Source organism: Drosophila suzukii, chromosome X (assembly GCF_043229965.1).
Source record: "Drosophila suzukii chromosome X, CBGP_Dsuzu_IsoJpt1.0, whole genome shotgun sequence".
Lineage (NCBI taxonomy): Eukaryota > Metazoa > Arthropoda > Insecta > Diptera > Drosophilidae > Drosophila > Drosophila suzukii.
Genome location: NC_092084.1, coordinates 10,721,341 through 10,743,797, shown reverse-complemented (window position 1 = coordinate 10,743,797; position 22,457 = coordinate 10,721,341). Strand labels below are relative to the sequence as shown.

Sequence of the window (22,457 nt, the reverse complement as noted above, 5' to 3'; positions counted from 1 at the left end):
ATATTAGGGTTTTCGAAGAGGAGCTTTCCGGACCAACTACTTAAGATATAGTGCCACCCAACGGTCCTGCACCACGTACTTTACATGTATTCTTACTTTAGTTCACTAACACTCCGTTGATTCCTTTCAAAACTTAAATCTAACACTATTTGTACATACACAACCTATACAGGCAGGCAAAAAAATATAAAAAACAGTGCGAATGTATATTTTTATGAACAAGATAAGATACAGCAAAGAAGCAACTAAAGGGAAACGAAACTCAGATACAAAAGTAACAACTAATGAATAACATATCCTACCACACAGCTTAAAGTTGAGATATAACAATAACGGAACTCGCCGAGCCCACATTCATCCGATTTTTTCGATACCTGACCACCGATTACCGATTACTAGAGTCCAAGTTTTGCTTTCGTTACCAAGTTGGGTCAAACTGTTTATTTGAACTGTTAAACATTTTCTTAAACGGACTCCAGTTTTATCGGTGGAAAAGGATCCCAATTGTCTGTTGAGTGTGCGCTCAGAGGAGTTACCATCCGTACATCTATATGTCAGTCAACTATGAAAGTGACAAAAGTTACAGTACAGGCAATCCAGTAACTGCGGGCTGAAGCAGCTTGCTCTTCCACCTTTCGGTTCTTTCGATACCACCAAGTTAAGATAAATGTTATGGGAATATGATAGTTTTAATAGATTTTCTACAGTTCCAATTTAAAGCAAATAACAACAAAGTCAACATAACGTGCAATATATCGATAAGTGTGAAGGGACAAACCAAAAGCTTCCGTTAACAAAAAATATGCATTTTACTACCAAATATTATTTCCGTACTTTTTTAATACCCCGAACGGAGAACAAACACGTACTCTAAGGTCTATGCTCACTGTGTCTAAACTGCAAACGGAATGAGATTCAAATCAGAAAAACCAAAGGCGGAAGTGACGGAAAACCTAACTGCACCCACAAACACGCATAGACAAGCACACAGAAAAGGAACAGATCAACAATAAGAACAGCAATATGAGAATTATAATTCCGAAAACGAAGCAGACCGTTTACTTAAGAGCCAAGCCTAAATATGAAAAACAAAACTGGAAATAATCCACATTTGATTGTTTGATTGATTGGAAATGGCTTTAGACGATTGTTTCCTTATTGATTGATTTTCCAGCTGAACATAAAGTACCTAAGTTTCTGTTTATTTCATAAGACTGAATTACTGGAATATGATTTATTTTAAACGTGTATATAATTAAGGTGTAATAGCAAACTTTACAACTTTTACTAATGAAGCATCAAAATTTTTGAAATTATTCTGAACTCATTTATTAAAAAATTAAAAAAAAAAACAAGATGAAATTGAGGAGAAAAAACGAGAAAAAAAGGTGATGAGATAGTCGAGAGAGAATGAAGTTAATATGCAACTATTAATATACAACATATATGGGAAAATCCCGATATGATGATGATATATATATATATATTTCAATGGATCGATAACAAAAAAAACAGCAAACCAAAGTGAAATGAAAATGATGTTAAAATATAAGAAAAACAAAACATTTTTTAATTCAAATACTACTCTTGATTTGTTTTATGTGTTAATAACTTATTAAATGATATTTCTTGAGAATATTAAAAAAATAAAATTGTTAGGATATTCAATGTTGATTGTTTTCATGGGAAAGCTGAGGGAAGAAGATCTATAATTCGGTCCAGGGGGAAATTTTAATTAGATACAGGAAATCTATTAGTTGGCTAACTAAATAACAAAATATAAATAAATATTTTGTAAGAATTAAATATTTAAAGATATATTAATAACCCACACCTCCGGTGAAATTCGTCACTACGTGGAATAGTCATACAGCCAGGCCAGTGGAGTCCAGCTATAAAACTAAAGGCCAGTGGAAAAAGCCGGCTATAGCTTATTTGGTGAAATCGATTGTTAAAATACTAAATGACTTAGTATTTTCCAAGTCACTCCCCGGCAAACGGTCGCACTAATTACGCAGAGAGAAAAAAGCTAACAATTTTTTCTGTGTCCGAAAAGTAATTATTTAAAAGGTAATTAAAGATAAGCTGCGTTGGGATGGGTCACAGGAATACGGAATAACTGCGGAACATTAGGGGACCTGTTTTCCGGCGATTGGCTTTGAGCCATTCCTCTGTTTCGGCTCCCTTTTGAGACGTGTTCAAGCTGCGATACGCGATAGGGGCAAATGTGTTGGTATTCGGGTGATTCCGCCCCCAAAAGAGGGTGTGGAGGAGGTTAGGGGGCCTCGCAATCAATAATCGCACTACTAACGCCGGAAACCCTCTTTCTCCATTCTCCATCCCAATCTCAGCCAGCAGCGAGGAGCATCATCAGCCACGATGACCGATTCCAAGTACTTCACCACCACCAAGAAGGGCGAGATCTTCGAGCTCAAGTCGGAGCTGAACAATGACAAGAAGGAGAAGAAGAAGGAGGCGGTGAAGAAGGTGATTGCGAGCATGACCGTGGGCAAGGATGTCTCCGCCCTCTTCCCGGACGTGGTTAACTGCATGCAGACGGACAACCTAGAGCTGAAAAAGCTGGTCTACCTCTATCTGATGAACTACGCCAAGTCGCAGCCGGACATGGCCATTATGGCGGTGAACACGTTCGTTAAGGATTGCGAGGACTCCAATCCGCTGATCCGTGCGCTGGCCGTGCGTACCATGGGCTGCATCCGAGTGGACAAGATCACCGAGTATCTGTGCGAACCGTTGCGCAAGTGCCTGAAGGACGAGGATCCATATGTACGCAAAACGGCCGCTGTGTGCGTGGCCAAGTTGTATGACATCTCCGCCACCATGGTGGAGGACCAGGGCTTCCTCGACCAGCTGAAGGACCTGCTGTCCGACTCGAATCCCATGGTGGTGGCCAATGCAGTGGCCGCACTCAGCGAGATCAACGAGGCAAGCCAGTCTGGGCAGCCCCTGGTCGAGATGAACTCGGTGACTATCAACAAGCTGCTGACGGCGCTCAACGAGTGCACCGAGTGGGGACAGGTCTTCATCCTGGACTCGCTGGCCAACTACAGCCCGAAGGATGAGCGCGAGGCGCAGTCCATCTGCGAGAGAATCACTCCGCGACTGGCCCACGCCAACGCCGCCGTCGTCCTAAGCGCCGTCAAGGTGCTGATGAAGCTGCTTGAGATGTTGTCCAGCGACAGTGACTTCTGTGCCACACTCACCAAGAAGCTGGCACCGCCACTCGTCACGCTGCTCTCCTCGGAGCCGGAGGTTCAGTATGTGGCGCTGCGCAACATCAACCTGATTGTCCAGAAGCGTCCGGACATTTTGAAGCACGAGATGAAGGTATTCTTTGTGAAGTACAACGATCCCATCTACGTGAAACTGGAAAAGCTGGACATCATGATCCGTCTGGCCAACCAGAGCAACATCGCCCAGGTCCTCAGCGAGCTAAAGGAGTACGCCACCGAGGTAGACGTCGATTTTGTGCGCAAGGCGGTGCGCGCCATTGGGCGATGCGCCATCAAGGTGGAGCCCTCGGCAGAACGTTGCGTCTCCACGCTGCTGGATCTTATCCAGACCAAGGTCAACTACGTGGTGCAAGAGGCCATCGTGGTCATCAAGGACATCTTCCGCAAGTACCCAAACAAGTACGAGAGCATCATCAGTACGCTCTGCGAGAACCTAGACACTCTGGACGAACCGGAAGCACGCGCATCGATGGTCTGGATCATTGGAGAGTATGCGGAGCGCATTGACAACGCCGATGAGCTGCTCGACAGCTTCCTTGAGGGCTTCCAGGTGAGTTTCTACCGTACATGCCAACATTTTGCCAGATGTCTGCCATGTTCTTTTAATTTTTCAGGATGAGAATGCTCAGGTGCAGTTACAGCTGCTGACGGCTGTGGTTAAGCTGTTCCTCAAGCGCCCGTCGGACACCCAGGAGCTGGTACAGCACGTACTCTCGCTGGCCACCCAGGATTCGGACAACCCCGATCTGCGTGACCGTGGCTTCATCTACTGGCGTCTCCTATCCACAGATCCGGCTGCCGCCAAGGAGGTGGTGCTGGCCGACAAGCCGCTCATCTCGGAGGAGACAGACCTTCTGGAGCCGACGCTGCTGGACGAGCTCATCTGCCACATAAGCTCGCTGGCTAGCGTGTATCACAAGCCTCCCACGGCGTTCGTGGAGGGTCGCGGCGCCGGAGTGCGCAAGTCGTTGCCCAATCGAGCTGCCGGATCCGGAGGTGGTAGCGAGCAACCAGAGAGCGGAGCCGGTTCGGAGGCCATGGTCATCCCCAACCAGGAGTCGCTCATCGGCGATCTGCTTTCCATGGATATCAACGCACCAGCCATGCCCTCCGCTCCGGCGGCCACCAGCAACGTTGACTTGCTGGGCGGCGGCCTCGACATCTTGTTGGGTGGCCCACCTGCAGAGGCGGCTCCTGGCGGTGCCTCAAGCCTGCTAGGCGACATATTCGGCCTGGGCGGGGCCTCGCTTTCGGTGGGCGTTCAGATCCCCAAGGTCACATGGCTGCCAGCGGAGAAGGGCAAGGGCCTGGAGATACAGGGTACATTCTCGCGCCGCAACGGCGAGGTGTTCATGGACATGACGCTGACCAACAAGGCGATGCAACCGATGACCAACTTCGCAATCCAGCTGAACAAGAACAGCTTCGGTCTGGTGCCCGCGTCACCCATGCAGGCTGCTCCCCTTCCACCCAACCAATCCATCGAGGTTAGCATGGCATTGGGCACCAACGGACCCATCCAGCGCATGGAGCCGCTCAACAACCTGCAAGTGGCCGTGAAAAACAACATCGACATTTTCTACTTCGCCTGCCTGGTGCACGGCAATGTGCTGTTTGCCGAGGACGGGCAGCTAGACAAGCGCGTGTTCCTCAACACCTGGAAAGAGATCCCCGCCGCCAACGAACTGCAGTACAGCCTGAGCGGTGTCATTGGCACCACCGACGGCATCGCCTCCAAGATGACCACCAACAACATCTTCACCATCGCCAAGCGTAACGTCGAGGGTCAGGACATGCTCTACCAGTCACTCAAGCTGACCAACAGCATTTGGGTGCTCCTGGAGCTGAAGCTGCAGCCGGGCAACCCGGACGCCACCCTGAGTCTCAAATCGCGTTCCGTTGAGGTGGCCAACATAATCTTCGCCGCCTACGAGGCCATCATCCGATCACCTTAAGCGGTTCACTCATGACGTCGGATGTTGGACGAGGAGCACAAAGCAATCGGAGCGATCAATTTATGAGGGAGCCGACTGGATGTTCTCTGCGGGCGTTGAAGATTAGCTCAACAACAAATTGTAATTTACGTATTATTATTATATTGTGTATTGGCGGCTTCGCCACTTACATACAATTATTTATGCATATGCACACATATAAACCAATCAAGTTTGTCGAGAGAACTGTTAATTGTTAATCGGAGCTGCATGTCCTCGATGTACTGTATAACGTTTAAAGGTAGCGAAAGCTGCGCCCAAGCTAACGTTGCGTAATCGCATTCCAAAACTCTGTAACCCCATATGCACGGCATCTATGTATATGTACGTGTCCTAGTAAAATGTATGACATAACACACTTAATATTTGAGGCATTGTTTTCTTGTTGGTAGAATAATTTCCTAGAAAAGTGCACTTCATCGATCCAATTTTAACTGGGGTTTCTAAGATGTATGAAATCTTTATAAGTATTTGCGTATCGATCAGAAAACTTAACATTTAAGAGTTCATGAACTTTATTCTGGAGAAATGGTGCATAAAATTCCTTCCTTTCTTTAATAAGATTTGAAGGTCAAAAAATCATTTTTTAATTGATAGGGATCGTTATTTTCTGAATCCCTTTTTTCTGCTCTAAAATATGAAGGGTCAGAATAAGCTCTGAGGGAATATTATTAATTTTGCTATTTTTGTACAAGTAGCATTATGTAACCCCTTATTAAAAATGACCATAGAGCTCACTACTGCTGGGCATCTCCCCTTTCTTCTTGTCCTTGTAAATCTTGTTCTTGTCCTTGTAATTCTTGTCCTTGTAATTTTTGTTCTTGTCCTTGTCGTTGTTCTTGTCCTTTTCCTTCTTGTCCTTGTCCTTTTCCGTGTCCTTTTCCGTGTCCTTCTTGTCCTTCTTGACCTTCTTGGACTTCTTGATCTTCTTTGCCTTGGGCGGTTCATTGGCGTCCGATTGCGGATAGCTAGTTTTCTGAGCACCACCCTGCGAAGTGCAGCTAGGCTCTGAGTCCTCCTCGGCGTTTAACTTGCTCAACTTCTCAATGCCCTTCTCGAGGATGCTCCAGCTTATCGGATCGAGAACGTCAAGCTCGATGCTCTTGGGTTTCGAATCTATGTCGTGATACGCTGTGAAGACAGAAATGATATCATGGGTGATCCTTGCCCATTACTATAGGGTCTAGTACGGGCCTTACCCCAAAGGACCTTCTCCAGACCTCGCATATACTTGTCGACGCGCGAGTAATACTTGCGGGGCTCGAGCAGCAGTTCGCACAAACGCTGTAAGTTGTAAGGAGTGTCATCGAACTGATCCAAGCGCTTCTGCAACGAATTCTTCATCTCCTCATAGTTAAACGCTCCATACTGCGTGCAGGGGGGGATCACCGCTAGTGATATAAGTACGCAAGTGTTAGCTTTAGATTCTGGCTTGTAATCTTTCATAAATAGTTAACCTGAAGTTAAATTTTCTTGCTCAATGTAATTTAATATCTTAAAAGTATAAATTAACAGATAAGATTGTAAGTTACACTAGCAAGCTTGTATAGCTACAATTCTTTTAAAGATGTTTATGATTTCAAATTCGATTTTTATTTGTATACTTCCATAAGTATCTTTTTCTGGGATAACTAAGAAAATACTTTGTCATCTTTTAAATTCTTGCAAGTATTCTAAGTATATATTATTGATTAAGAGTTTATGGCAGATGAGTCCTGAATATCACAAAATGGTAAATGAGATACATTATAACAAGGATGATATTATAATAATTCTTTAAAAACTACAATGTGAAATCCCAACAGGATATGTAGAAGTCCCCACACTTAAGACCATGAAACTCACCCCGCGGCTTGCCTCCGTAGAAGTTTACGAGCGAGGTGCGGAGCAACTGGTGGAACAGATACTTCAGACTAGACCATGTGAAGATGTTGTCCCCGGTTTTAGCAACAAAGTGCAAATAATCCTTCAGCTCCTCGGGTATTATTTTACCCTGGTCCAGCGCGTAGAAATGCAGGACCCGCACGAGATTGCAAGTATCCTTCATGGTGACTTTATGGATGAGCGTTGATTGGGGGAAAACTGTTTCTGGAGAAAGCATGGGTGAAAAAGCGGAGCAAAGAGAGATCAGAGAACCGGCCGGCAATGGAAAATGTTACTCCTCGAGGTAGAAACACAATAAACCGAGAAAAGAGAGGTTAGAACCTGCAAATGTGTGCAGGCATGCGCGAAACACTAACATGAATAATCTTGCATCTGACAACCACATCTCTCTTTCCCTCCCGCTCTTTTCTAGAAGGATTCGATTCGCAGGAAAAAACTCACTAATGCAAATTTGTTAAAATTCACATAGGCTGTGTGTGTGTGTAAGCGGCTGCAACTCTGGATGCCATACCATCTTTGTAGTTGTAGAAGTCTGCACCAATAAAAAAAAGAAAATTGTATATGGGACGGCTTACCTATGTATTTCCATGGAACCGGCCCCAGCTAAAATTTTCGAACATCTCCATTTTCACTACCCACTAGAGGGAAACCGAACCATCCAGATGCCCACTTACCTTATCTAGCTGCGCTCCTGCTTTCTATCCCAACTACGCGTTTTAGCAGCACTTAAGTCAGTTGAGTTTTCAATAGAATCTGTTCGCTTACTTCGGTTTAGGCTGGTTGATTATTTTTGCAGTCACAATGACAAGGTGTGACCTTTTTTCCTGACCTTTAAGATAACCTCTTAAGATTCGAGTACTTTTAACTAAAATCAGAATCGAGAAAAATAGTATTTTTGTCCAAAACCTATATTGTGTTTTCCCACCCTACAAATCTGTGCTTGTGATGCCATATTTAAAACAAAGGTTTAAATTAGGAATGTAATGCCTTGTTGGACTCGTAGATTAATTTTTAATCCATTGGCATTCAAACATGGTAATATTCAATTTTAACCATTTTTCGCAAAAATTAGTCAAACAAATTTAATTTCCTTAAAGTGATTGGAATCGTTAGCATATTAAGCAAGCTGTTCAAAACAGTCGGTTTTTTAGCTGTACGCCTTGATTTTGCTGAACTACGATTGAAAAACTGGAAATAAAAATCGCAATTTTGACTAAAATCTGAAAATCGTATTTTTGACAAAATCTGAATCCCATTTTTTCGCCCTAAAAAAACCGTTTTTTGCCTGCTATAACGAAAATAAGCGTCAGATCGAGGAATGCCATACCTCGTTGAGCTCGTTGCTTAATTTCCAATCCATTGGCATCCAAACCTGGGAATTTTTTATTTTTGACATTTTTCGAAAAAATAGACGATGCACCCCCTTACAAAAAATGCGAAAACTAGTCAAAAAATAAATTTTCCTTAAAGTGATTGGAATCGTTAGCATATTAAGCAAGCTGTTCAAAACAGTCGGTTTTTTAGCTGTACGCCTTGATTTTGCTGAACTACGATTGAAAAACTGGAAATAAAAATCGCAATTTTGACTAAAATCTGAAAATCGTATTTTTGACAAAATCTGAATCCCATTTTTTCGCCCTAAAAAAACCGTTTTTTGCCTGCTATAACGAAAATAAGCGTCAGATCGAGGAATGTCATACCTCGTTGAGCTCGTTGCTTAATTTCCAATCCATTGGCATCCAAACCTGGGAATTTTTTATTTTTGACATTTTTCGAAAAAATAGACGATGCACCCCCTTACAAAAAATGCGAAAACTAGTCAAAAAATAAATTTTCCTTAAAGTGATTGGAATCGTTAGCATATTAAGCAAGCTGTTCAAAACAGTCGGTTTTTTAGCTGTACGCCTTGATTTGGCTGAACTACGATTGAAAAGCTGGAAATAAAAATCGCAATTTTGACTAAAATCTGAAAATCGTATTTTTGACAAAATCTGAATCCCATTTTTTCGCCCTAAAAAAACCGTTTTTTGCCTGCTATAACGAAAATAAGCGTCAGATCGAGGAATGTCATACCTCGTTGAGCTCGTTGCTTAATTTCCAATCCATTGGCATCCAAACCTGGGAATTTTTTATTTTTGACATTTTTCGAAAAAATAGACGATGCACCCCCTTACAAAAAATGCGAAAACTGGTCAAAAAATAAATTTTCCTTAAAGTGATTGGAATCGTTAGCATATTAAGCAAGCTGTTCAAAACAGTCGGTTTTTTAGCTGTACGCCTTGATTTGGCTGAACTACGATTGAAAAGCTGGAAATAAAAATCGCAATTTTGACTAAAATCTGAAAATCGTATTTTTGACAAAATCTGAATCCCATTTTTTCGCCCTAAAAAAACCGTTTTTTGCCTGCTATAACGAAAATAAGCGTCAGATCGAGGAATGTCATACCTCGTTGAGCTCGTTGCTTAATTTCCAATCCATTGGCATCCAAACCTGGGAATTTTTTATTTTTGACATTTTTCGAAAAAATAGACGATGCACCCCCTTACAAAAAATGCGAAAACTGGTCAAAAAATAAATTTTCCTTAAAGTGATTGGAATCGTTAGCATATTAAGCAAGCTGTTCAAAACAGTCGGTTTTTTAGCTGTACGCCTTGATTTGGCTGAACTACGATTGAAAAACTGGAAATAAAAATCGCAATTTTGACTAAAATCTGAAAATCGTATTTTTGACAAAATCTGAATCCCATTTTTTCGCCCTAAAAAAACCGTTTTTTGCCTGCTATAACGAAAATAAGCGTCAGATCGAGGAATGCCATACCTCGTTGAGCTCGTTGCTTAATTTCCAATCCATTGGCATCCAAACCTGGGAATTTTTTATTTTTGACATTTTTCGAAAAAATAGACGATGCACCCCCTTACAAAAAATGCGAAAACTGGTCAAAAAATAAATTTTCCTTAAAGTGATTGGAATCGTTAGCATATTAAGCAAGCTGTTCAAAACAGTCGGTTTTTTAGCTGTACGCCTTGATTTGGCTGAACTACGATTGAAAAACTGGAAATAAAAATCGCAATTTTGACTAAAATCTGAAAATCGTATTTTTGACAAAATCTGAATCCCATTTTTTCGCCCTAAAAAAACCGTTTTTTGCCTGCTATAACGAAAATAAGCGTCAGATCGAGGAATGCCATACCTCGTTGAGCTCGTTGCTTAATTTCCAATCCATTGGCATCCAAACCTGGGAATTTTTTATTTTTGACATTTTTCGAAAAAATAGACGATGCACCCCCTTACAAAAAATGCGAAAACTGGTCAAAAAATAAATTTTCCTTAAAGTGATTGGAATCGTTAGCATATTAAGCAAGCTGTTCAAAACAGTCGGTTTTTTAGCTGTACGCCTTGATTTGGCTGAACTACGATTGAAAAACTGGAAATAAAAATCGCAATTTTGACTAAAATCTGAAAATCGTATTTTTGACAAAATCTGAATCCCATTTTTTCGCCCTAAAAAAACCGTTTTTTGCCTGCTATAACGAAAATAAGCGTCAGATCGAGGAATGTCATACCTCGTTGAGCTCGTTGCTTAATTTCCAATCCATTGGCATCCAAACCTGGGAATTTTTTATTTTTGACATTTTTCGAAAAAATAGACGATGCACCCCCTTACAAAAAATGCGAAAACTAGTCAAAAAATAAATTTTCCTTAAAGTGATTGGAATCGTTAGCATATTAAGCAAGCTGTTCAAAACAGTCGGTTTTTTAGCTGTACGCCTTGATTTGGCTGAACTACGATTGAAAAACTGGAAATAAAAATCGCAATTTTGACTAAAATCTGAAAATCGTATTTTTGACAAAATCTGAATCCCATTTTTTCGCCCTAAAAAATCCGTTATTTGGCTGCTATAAAGAAAATAAGCGTCAGATCGAGGAATGTCATACCTCGTTGAGCTCGTTGCTTAATTTCCAATCCATTGGCATCCAAACCTGGGAATTTTTTATTTTTGACATTTTTCGAAAAAATAGACGATGCACCCCCTTACAAAAAATGCGAAAACTGGTCAAAAAATAAATTTTCCTTAAAGTGATTGGAATCGTTAGCATATTAAGCAAGCTGTTCAAAACAGTCGGTTTTTTAGCTGTACGCCTTGATTTGGCTGAACTACGATTGAAAAACTGGAAATAAAAATCGCAATTTTGACTAAAATCTGAAAATCGTATTTTTGACAACATCTGAATCCCATTTTTTCGCCCTAAAAAATCCGTTTTTTGGCTGCTATAAAGAAAATAAGCGTCAGATCGAGGAATGTCATACCTCGTTGAGCTCGTTGCTTAATTTCCAATCCATTGGCATCCAAACCTGGGAATTTTTTATTTTTGACATTTTTCGAAAAAATAGACGATGCACCCCCTTACAAAAAATGCGAAAACTGGTCAAAAAATAAATTTTCCTTAAAGTGATTGGAATCGTTAGCATATTAAGCAAGCTGTTCAAAACAGTCGGTTTTTTAGCTGTACGCCTTGATTTGGCTGAACTACGATTGAAAAACTGGAAATAAAAATCGCAATTTTGACTAAAATCTGAAAATCGTATTTTTGACAAAATCTGAATCCCATTTTTTCGCCCTAAAAAAACCGTTTTTTGCCTGCTATAACGAAAATAAGCGTCAGATCGAGGAATGCCATACCTCGTTGAGCTCGTTGCTTAATTTCCAATCCATTGGCATCCAAACCTGGGAATTTTTTATTTTTGACATTTTTCGAAAAAATAGACGATGCACCCCCTTACAAAAAATGCGAAAACTGGTCAAAAAATAAATTTTCCTTAAAGTGATTGGAATCGTTAGCATATTAAGCAAGCTGTTCAAAACAGTCGGTTTTTTAGCTGTACGCCTTGATTTTGCTGAACTACGATTGAAAAACTGGAAATAAAAATCGCAATTTTGACTAAAATCTGAAAATCGTATTTGTGACAAAATCTGAATCCCATTTTTTCGCCCTAAAAAATCCGTTATTTGGCTGCTATAAAGAAAATAAGCGTCAGATCGAGGAATGTCATACCTCGTTGAGCTCGTTGCTTAATTTCCAATCCATTGGCATCCAAACCTGGGAATTTTTTATTTTTGACATTTTTCGAAAAAATAGACGATGCACCCCCTTACAAAAAATGCGAAAACTGGTCAAAAAATAAATTTTCCTTAAAGTGATTGGAATCGTTAGCATATTAAGCAAGCTGTTCAAAACAGTCGGTTTTTTAGCTGTACGCCTTGATTTGGCTGAACTACGATTGAAAAACTGGAAATAAAAATCGCAATTTTGACTAAAATCTGAAAATCGTATTTTTGACAAAATCTGAATCCCATTTTTTTGCCCTAAAAAAACCGTTTTTATCCTGCTATAACGAAAATAAGCGTCAGATCGAGGAATGTCATACCTCGTTGAGCTCGTTGCTTAATTTCCAATCCATTGGCATCCAAACCTGGGAATTTTTTATTTTTGACATTTTTCGAAAAAATAGACGATGCACCCCCTTACAAAAAATGCGAAAACTGGTCAAAAAATAAATTTTCCTTAAAGTGATTGGAATCGTTAGCATATTAAGCAAGCTGTTCAAAACAGTCGGTTTTTTAGCTGTACGCCTTGATTTGGCTGAACTACGATTGAAAAACTGGAAATAAAAATCGCAATTTTGACTAAAATCTGAAAATCGTATTTTTGACAAAATCTGAATCCCATTTTTTCGCCCTAAAAAAACCGTTTTTTGCCTGCTATAACGAAAATAAGCGTCAGATCGAGGAATGCCATACCTCGTTGAGCTCGTTGCTTAATTTCCAATCCATTGGCATCCAAACCTGGGAATTTTTTATTTTTGACATTTTTCGAAAAAATAGACGATGCACCCCCTTACAAAAAATGCGAAAACTGGTCAAAAAATAAATTTTCCTTAAAGTGATTGGAATCGTTAGCATATTAAGCAAGCTGTTCAAAACAGTCGGTTTTTTAGCTGTACGCCTTGATTTTGCTGAACTACGATTGAAAAACTGGAAATAAAAATCGCAATTTTGACTAAAATCTGAAAATCGTATTTTTGACAAAATCGGAATCCCATTTTTTGGCCCTAAAAAATCCGTTTTTTGGCTGCTATAAAGAAAATATGCGTCAGATCGAGGAATGTCATACCTCGTTGAGCTCGTTGCTTAATTTCCAATCCATTGGCATCCAAACCTGGGAATTTTTTATTTTTGACATTTTTCGAAAAAATAGACGATGCACCCCCTTACAAAAAATGCGAAAACTAGTCAAAAAATAAATTTTCCTTAAAGTGATTGGAATCGTTAGCATATTAAGCAAGCTGTTCAAAACAGTCGGTTTTTTAGCTGTACGCCTTGATTTGGCTGAACTACGATTGAAAAACTGGAAATAAAAATCGCAATTTTGACTAAAATCTGAAAATCGTATTTTTGACAAAATCTGAATCCCATTTTTTCGCCCTAAAAAAACCGTTTTTTGCCTGCTATAACGAAAATAAGCGTCAGATCGAGGAATGCCATACCTCGTTGAGCTCGTTGCTTAATTTCCAATCCATTGGCATCCAAACCTGGGAATTTTTTATTTTTGACATTTTTCGAAAAAATAGACGATGCACCCCCTTACAAAAAATGCGAAAACTGGTCAAAAAATAAATTTTCCTTAAAGTGATTGGAATCGTTAGCATATTAAGCAAGCTGTTCAAAACAGTCGGTTTTTTAGCTGTACGCCTTGATTTTGCTGAACTACGATTGAAAAACTGGAAATAAAAATCGCAATTTTGACTAAAATCTGAAAATCGTATTTTTGACAAAATCTGAATCCCATTTTTTCGCCCTAAAAAATCCGTTATTTGGCTGCTATAAAGAAAATAAGCGTCAGATCGAGGAATGTCATACCTCGTTGAGCTCGTTGCTTAATTTCCAATCCATTGGCATCCAAACCTGGGAATTTTTTATTTTTGACATTTTTCGAAAAAATAGACGATGCACCCCCTTACAAAAAATGCGAAAACTGGTCAAAAAATAAATTTTCCTTAAAGTGATTGGAATTGTTAGCATATTAAGCAAGCTGTTCAAAACAGTCGGTTTTTTAGCTGTACGCCTTGATTTGGCTGAACTACGATTGAAAAACTGGAAATAAAAATCGCAATTTTGACTAAAATCTGAAAATCGTATTTTTGACAAAATCTGAATCCCATTTTTTCGCCCTAAAAAATCCGTTTTTTGGCTGCTATAAAGAAAATAAGCGTCAGATCGAGGAATGTCATACCTCGTTGAGCTCGTTGCTTAATTTCCAATCCATTGGCATCCAAACCTGGGAATTTTTTATTTTTGACATTTTTCGAAAAAATAGACGATGCACCCCCTTACAAAAAATGCGAAAACTGGTCAAAAAATAAATTTTCCTTAAAGTGATTGGAATCGTTAGCATATTAAGCAAGCTGTTCAAAACAGTCGGTTTTTTAGCTGTACGCCTTGATTTGGCTGAACTACGATTGAAAAACTGGAAATAAAAATCGCAATTTTGACTAAAATCTGAAAATCGTATTTTTGACAAAATCTGAATCCCATTTTTTCGCCCTAAAAAAACCGTTTTTTGCCTGCTATAACGAAAATAAGCGTCAGATCGAGGAATGCCATACCTCGTTGAGCTCGTTGCTTAATTTCCAATCCATTGGCATCCAAACCTGGGAATTTTTTATTTTTGACATTTTTCGAAAAAATAGACGATGCACCCCCTTACAAAAAATGCGAAAACTGGTCAAAAAATAAATTTTCCTTAAAGTGATTGGAATCGTTAGCATATTAAGCAAGCTGTTCAAAACAGTCGGTTTTTTAGCTGTACGCCTTGATTTTGCTGAACTACGATTGAAAAACTGGAAATAAAAATCGCAATTTTGACTAAAATCTGAAAATCGTATTTTTGACAAAATCTGAATCCCATTTTTTCGCCCTAAAAAAACCGTTTTTTGCCTGCTATAACGAAAATAAGCGTCAGATCGAGGAATGTCATACCTCGTTGAGCTCGTTGCTTAATTTCCAATCCATTGGCATCCAAACCTGGGAATTTTTTATTTTTGACATTTTTCGAAAAAATAGACGATGCACCCCCTTACAAAAAATGCGAAAACTGGTCAAAAAATAAATTTTCCTTAAAGTGATTGGAATCGTTAGCATATTAAGCAAGCTGTTCAAAACAGTCGGTTTTTTTAGCTGTACGCCTTGATTTTGCTGAACTACGATTGAAAAACTGGAAATAAAAATCGCAATTTTGACTAAAATCTGAAAATCGTATTTTTGACAAAATCTGAATCCCATTTTTTCGCCCTAAAAAAACCGTTTTTTGCCTGCTATAACGAAAATAAGCGTCAGATCGAGGAATGTCATACCTCGTTGAGCTCGTTGCTTAATTTCCAATCCATTGGCATCCAAACCTGGGAATTTTTTATTTTTGACATTTTTCGAAAAAATAGACGATGCACCCCCTTACAAAAAATGCGAAAACTGGTCAAAAAATAAATTTTCCTTAAAGTGATTGGAATCGTTAGCATATTAAGCAAGCTGTTCAAAACAGTCGGTTTTTTAGCTGTACGCCTTGATTTGGCTGAACTACGATTGAAAAACTGGAAATAAAAATCGCAATTTTGACTAAAATCTGAAAATCGTATTTTTGACAAAATCGGAATCCCATTTTTTGGCCCTAAAAAATCCGTTTTTTGGCTGCTATAAAGAAAATATGCGTCAGATCGAGGAATGTCATACCTCGTTGAGCTCGTTGCTTAATTTCCAATCCATTGGCATCCAAACCTGGGAATTTTTTATTTTTGACATTTTTCGAAAAAATAGACGATGCACCCCCTTACAAAAAATGCGAAAACTGGTCAAAAAATAAATTTTCCTTAAAGTGATTGGAATCGTTAGCATATTAAGCAAGCTGTTCAAAACAGTCGGTTTTTTAGCTGTACGCCTTGATTTGGCTGAACTACGATTGAAAAACTGGAAATAAAAATCGCAATTTTGACTAAAATCTGAAAATCGTATTTTTGACAAAATCTGAATCCCATTTTTTGGCCCTAAAAAAACCGTTTTTTGCCTGCTATAACGAAAATAAGCGTCAGATCGAGGAATGTCATACCTCGTTGAGCTCGTTGCTTAATTTCCAATCCATTGGCATCCAAACCTGGGAATTTTTTATTTTTGACATTTTTCGAAAAAATAGACGATGCACCCCCTTACAAAAAATGCGAAAACTGGTCAAAAAATAAATTTTCCTTAAAGTGATTGGAATCGTTAGCATATTAAGCAAGCTGTTCAAAACAGTCGGTTTTTTAGCTGTACGCCTTGATTTGGCTGAACTACGATTGAAAAACTGGAAATAAAAATCGCAATTTTGACTAAAATCTGAAAATCGTATTTTTGACAAAATCTGAATCCCATTTTTTCGCCCTAAAAAATCCGTTTTTTGGCTGCTATAAAGAAAATAAGCGTCAGATCGAGGAATGTCATACCTCGTTGAGCTCGTTGCTTAATTTCCAATCCATTGGCATCCAAACCTGGGAATTTTTTATTTTTGACATTTTTCGAAAAAATAGACGATGCACCCCCTTACAAAAAATGCGAAAACTGGTCAAAAAATAAATTTTCCTTAAAGTGATTGGAATCGTTAGCATATTAAGCAAGCTGTTCAAAACAGTCGGTTTTTTAGCTGTACGCCTTGATTTGGCTGAACTACGATTGAAAAACTGGAAATAAAAATCGCAATTTTGACTAAAATCTGAAAATCGTATTTTTGACAAAATCTGAATCCCATTTTTTTGCCCTAAAAAAACCGTTTTTTGCCTGCTATAACGAAAATAAGCGTCAGATCGAGGAATGTCATACCTCGTTGAGCTCGTTGCTTAATTTCCAATCCATTGGCATCCAAACCTGGGAATTTTTTATTTTTGACATTTTTCGAAAAAATAGACGATGCACCCCCTTACAAAAAATGCGAAAACTGGTCAAAAAATAAATTTTCCTTAAAGTGATTGGAATCGTTAGCATATTAAGCAAGCTGTTCAAAACAGTCGGTTTTTTAGCTGTACGCCTTGATTTGGCTGAACTACGATTGAAAAACTGGAAATAAAAATCGCAATTTTGACTAAAATCTGAAAATCGTATTTTTGACAAAATCTGAATCCCATTTTTTCGCCCTAAAAAAACCGTTTTTTGGCTGCTATGAAAGAAATAAAGGTCCAAATGAGAAATGTCGTACGTTGCAATCTTGGTAAAAAAGCTTTAAAAGAATGGTAAAGGAAAAAAAAGAGAAGATTTTTTGCAGTTCAACTTTGTATCAATCTCGAGCCACGCCCATTTTTGACACCGTAAATTGTGGTATTTTTGTAGCAGCCACATATCGCAAATAGAGATTATTAACCTTAATGTAAATCCCTTGCTTTTTAGGTTCCTATGCAAATACCAAAAGCTATTTTGATTACCAAAGAAACAAACCACGTTTTTAATTTTATCTTGATGTTCGAACTCTTAATATTTTATTAAAAACCGCAACAGAACTGGAAAATAAGGGATAAAACCGTTGTTGTTTATTTTAAAGGATAACTTATTTTTAACTAAGGACTCTGATGTACATATAATATTAATTCATAGGATGGTAATGGTGTTTTAAGTTAATGAAGTAAAGTGGATAGTAACTGGACCGAAATGGTGTGGTATACCTGGTCAGGGTTGCGAAGGTTGGGCTCCTGAGCTTTCAGAGCTTTCGGCCGAGCCTTTCGGGGGTTGTTTTGGTTCCTTTCTAGCCCACAAGGCTGTGCAGCTGTAGCCATCCCTGTCTTGGCCGCAGGACCGACTCACTGTTTTCCTGTTGTACCACAAGCTATTCTGGCTTGGCCCCGATTGTAGCAAACCCAGAACCATTTCCCACGTCGCAGTGCGAAAATGTGTACCAAAACCGATACTGCAATATATCTGCAATAGTTAAATTGGCCGCAGGATCGGGTTTATTCGGTTCATAAGGACTTTGCACTTTGGACTCTGGACTTTCAGGTGCTCCGCCCTATTTCGAGGTGTTTTTTTGGAGGAGAAAGGAGGAGGTATAACAACCATGCCCGAATCAGTGCAGGAATGTGGTGGACTCGTTTTGTGCCAGTGAAGAAGCCCTTCAATTAACCGAATCAACGAGACAATCGGTATATATTACGTTCCTGTTGGAAGAACAACAACATAGATCCAAGTTTCGTAGCCCAGGGTCCGCCAAAAATTAGTCCGCCGGAATGAGGGTGGCGGCGGACATGGTATTCGACTATGGCAGCGAGGAGTCAATGGGCACCACCCACCTGGACTGGCCCTTTCTCATCAAGGTTCGTAGCCCCCATCCACATACCCATCTCCATACCCCTTCGCCCCTTTCCCACACACTCGACATATTTGCACGCTTTTTAGGTTAAGTCGAGACAATATGCAAAGTGTCGAGTATAATGTGTATAAGTGGGGGTTTGTGTGTCAATAGCTTTGTCACTACGAGGACGAAAATGAAGCTGAACCTGCGCTCCTTCAAAGTCCCCTGTGCAAAGGCTTAACGCCACCTTATAATCGGATGTAAACAGGAGCCAGTTAAAATATGTACATATATTTCGAATAATAATATTTATTATTATTATTTTTAATGTAATCCACTTTCTCTTAGATGTTTTTAGGGTTTCTCAAATGTTTACTTTAGAAATTTAGAAGATATGATATGATATTCTTTATAGACCAGTCTCAACTCTTTAAAATCTTTTCCATTATGAAAATTTTGTACTTATAAATAAATAGTTTTCTTTTTATATCTAGACAAACTAAACAAACTTCAAAGCTCAAAATTGTATATGTTTTTGGGGATCCCTTAAACCAATTATGATCCTAAATCATTTTTTTTTCTAAACATGATATTATATGTTTTTTGAGTGGCTAAAAAAAAGTGGTTAATAATGAAATCCACATGATGTGAAGTGGCGAAGGCAAGTGGCGCCATCGTCATCGTCGCGGCCCCTTGATAAGTGTGTCGTGTCCTTGGTCGCATTAGGTTGACCCAAGCCAGGCTCGCCCCGCGTGACACCCTTTGCCAACCTGCGCTGACCTCCTCCTCCTCCTTCTCCTCCCGCAGGGCATCCTGGAGGGCCAGACGTGCACGCCCAGTGCGCCGGAACCACTGGCCGCCATCCTGTGGGCCATCTTCGCCGTCTTTGGCATCGTCTACGCCCTGCTTGGCTATCGATGCCTCCGCGCCGTGGGCTTCCTCAGCGGACTGATGGTGGGCGCCAATGGCATCTTCATTCTGCAGGACTTCCAGATCACCTTTCTGGGCAAGCCGGCGGATTCGGCGCTGGCTATTGTGGCCGGACTGCTGGGCGCCGTCCTGGGTTCCACATATCCAGTGGCCTCTGTACTTATCAGCGCCTTCGCTGGAGCCCTGCTCTCCGGGGCCGCAATGGCCGTTTGCGTGGCCACCTTTCCGGACAACGAGTTCGGGGTACGTTCTAAATGGAACTCCATATTTATCATATCTATATCCCTATCCTCCTCCTTATCAACCGCAGTATCGCGAGATCTATGTGGCCGTGGTGGGCGGCGCCGTCATCTGCTCCGTGCTGACCCTGTGCTGCGTCAAGTACGTGACCATCCTCACCTCCAGCATTGTGGGCACGGCCATGATCCTCAGCGCCATCGACTTTTTCATGCACGGCCTGGAGACCATCAATTGGGTGAGTACAGCAAAATTATAATTGGGTTTATTGGGTTCTTAAAATATTATAAATTAATTAGTCATATTTGTCTTTGGGTTAAAGGATCAGAAATATTTATTTCTTTATGATGGAAATAATTAAATAAAGCTTTCCTTTTAAGTGGTCCTTTGCCATATTCCTTCCTTTTCTAGAATCATAAGTATACTAATTGTTGATTCTTTTAAACAATATTAACTCTCTCCACAGATAATCGGCATGCGACCGCATCCTTTGCCGCCACCCTGCTACGGGGGCCTCCTGATCGCCGCCTGGCCGGTCACCATCGTCCTCAGCATCATGGTGCAGTGCTTCATCACCGCCTGGCGCGTGGACCATCGCAAGCGGGTCTACATGAGGCACCACAACCACCCCGGCCACGCCCACGGCGCCCACCTGCCGCACAGCCAGCAGCAGGCAGGACCGGGTCACGCCCTCGCCCCCGTCCGGCGATCCCAGTCACGCACCCGCGAGACGCGCGAGGAGGCCAGGCAGCGCAAGTTCCGCTACCTTTACCAGGTGCGCACGGCCCGCGGCGACATCATATCGCAGGTGAGTGGAGAACTCAGTGGGGTTAAGTGGGATCAAGCGGTCGGGAGATTTATTCCAATCAGGTTGGTTCTCAGGAGAACTAAAGTTTAAGATGTCACCCATGATCGTGAATAACTTTCGGACTTCTAGTCACTAGAGATGTTTGTGGCCTGTTATTGGACCTTTTTTTGTAAAATTAAATAAAGGTTCTAAGGAATTCGCGTTTCGAAGTCTTCATAGTCATCAATATATTCAACAAAGGAAGAGCTGTATTTGGTAGTGAAAAATCATTATACTTCAGCAGTTTAAAATTAAAAAATAATACTAAAGAATTCGCGTTTTGATCATTCAAGTCCTTGTGAATAAGGCTAAACATACGATCTATCGACAATTAGATTTATCAAAGGGAAAGCTAACTTTTTTAATTATAATCTCAGGATCTAGATATCAAATATATAAGTTTTCTGATGAACAAATCTTGTTCCAGAATTTCGTTTCGGCCCTGCAGAAGCGCATCCAGCTGAGCGGTACGGAGACCCCTTCTGAGCGGTCAATCAAGAGCAGCTCCAACGAGCGGAACACGTTCCGGAGCGACCGCACGCACTTCACCACCATCCACGACCCGGACTCGGAGCTGTGCGACAAGATTGAGATCGTCCGTGACATTGGATAACAAACAAGCAATAGCTACATGTAACTATACCCGTAAGGGGGCTACGGGCTGCGGTACTTGGGCATGGATGGGACACGGGTCGGGGGATTAGCCTGGATGAGCCAGGGGTTGGGAAAGTTGAGAAGGTCGAGGAAGTGAATGAATCACACAAGTACGGTTGCATGTAGACTTTGTAGATGAGGCACAAAGTGCCAGACACACACCGGAAACGGAAACAGAAACAGTTGGACAGAGTGGAGTGGATCATTGGAAGCTTTAAATATCTGAGGATATACGGATCTGGAGCTGGTTTCTCGCGCATTGGAGCACTTTCAAGAGATCAGCGGGACAAGAAGTAATAGATTAAGATTAATTGCATCGTGCACAGCTAGAATGTAAGATATTCGATGGCAGGAAGCTTTTGTTCTCTTCACTTATTCGAATGTTACTAACGATAGAAATACTTACTATGTATGAAGATATGAAGAACGGATAACTCATAAGTTGACATCTGCGAGTGATGAATGATTTACTGTGGATCATGGGTACTGCGTATTCCTGCAACTAAAACTAAACCTAACCAAGTACTAGTAACGCTTCTCCCACTTCGAATATAGCCAGGCAACCGCAATTACTAATCAGTTCATATCTGTGTTATAATTATACGATTTCGATTCGAGGGGAAACCAGATTTGAGATACAAGTGGCTCACGAATAGAGCGTTGACATTTCGTTCCATTACAACTATCAAGTAAATAGGTCTAAGAATTACGTTGTAAACTCTATACACTCGAGCATACATTGCAATTTCCCGAACCCCCCTAAGAGAAAGTCGAAAAACACAATACAATACCTATTAAGTACAATAAAAAAGGGATGGTTGGGAAATATGTATGACCTATACTCATTTTAGTACGACTGTCCAGTCCGGGCAGATGCATTCGAATTATAAACCTGTACAGTTGGAGCCATAGCCATTTAGAGATAGACCTAGCGTTAGCATGTCGATAAGCCAAAGCTAAGCCATTTCATTGTCGATATATGGTAACTCACAATCGCTGCAAAGGAGGGGAACTTAAGGTCCGACCAAGTCAAAATTCAGCATTGAACCCCCTTAACGATCCGCTCGATCAGCCGTCTTAGCATTATCCTTAAGATTAACGTTCGAAACACACATATATATATATATATATTATATACCTATTATAAGACATTAGATCCATGCAAACAGCGGTACAAACTAAAAAAAAAAGAATTCACGCGATAAAAGCTAGCCGAGACATACCAAAGTAAGTGATATGCATTTTTAACTGTCTAGTTAAAGGGCCTAAGCAAACAGTAGATATGCTCGTCTTT

General features: G+C 40.4%; 3 protein-coding genes across 5 annotated transcripts; 2 read left to right on the top strand and 1 right to left on the bottom strand.

Moving 5' to 3' along the window:
• The first annotated feature begins 1,961 nt into the window (after nt 1–1,961).
• AP-1-2beta (adaptor protein complex 1/2, beta subunit) lies at nt 1,962–5,611 on the top strand. Its single transcript, XM_017079682.4, has 3 exons — nt 1,962–2,070; nt 2,352–3,804; nt 3,869–5,611. The coding sequence occupies exons 2-3, from the start codon at nt 2,380–2,382 to the stop codon at nt 5,207–5,209; spliced, it is 2,766 nt and encodes a 921-aa protein (XP_016935171.1). The 5' UTR covers nt 1,962–2,070; nt 2,352–2,379; the 3' UTR covers nt 5,210–5,611.
• Nucleotides 5,612–5,945: 334 nt separating this feature from the next.
• On the bottom strand, nt 5,946–8,010 carry LOC136117283 (serine/threonine-protein phosphatase 4 regulatory subunit 2-like). 3 transcript variants are annotated; one of them, XM_065867635.2, is made up of 4 exons: nt 7,807–8,010; nt 7,094–7,330; nt 6,448–6,639; nt 5,946–6,379 (listed from the first exon to the last, which is right to left on the bottom strand). In XM_065867635.2, exons 2-4 carry the CDS (start codon nt 7,293–7,295, stop codon nt 5,964–5,966), a joined length of 810 nt encoding a protein of 269 aa, XP_065723707.2. In that variant the 5' UTR covers nt 7,296–7,330; nt 7,807–8,010; the 3' UTR covers nt 5,946–5,963. The 3 variants fall into 3 exon arrangements, with proteins under 3 accessions (XP_065723707.2, XP_065723706.2, XP_065723705.2); XM_065867634.2 differs by having other exon boundaries at nt 7,094–7,336; nt 7,807–8,009; XM_065867633.2 differs by lacking the exon at nt 7,807–8,010 and having other exon boundaries at nt 7,094–7,633.
• A 9,973-nt stretch (nt 8,011–17,983) lies between these two features.
• LOC108013670 (transmembrane protein 198) lies at nt 17,984–21,841 on the top strand. The gene is made up of 5 exons (XM_036820835.3): nt 17,984–18,517; nt 19,303–19,668; nt 19,736–19,900; nt 20,129–20,470; nt 20,937–21,841. The coding sequence occupies exons 1-5, from the start codon at nt 18,431–18,433 to the stop codon at nt 21,120–21,122; spliced, it is 1,146 nt and encodes a 381-aa protein (XP_036676730.1). The 5' UTR covers nt 17,984–18,430; the 3' UTR covers nt 21,123–21,841.
• The last annotated feature ends 616 nt before the right edge of the window (nt 21,842–22,457 follow it).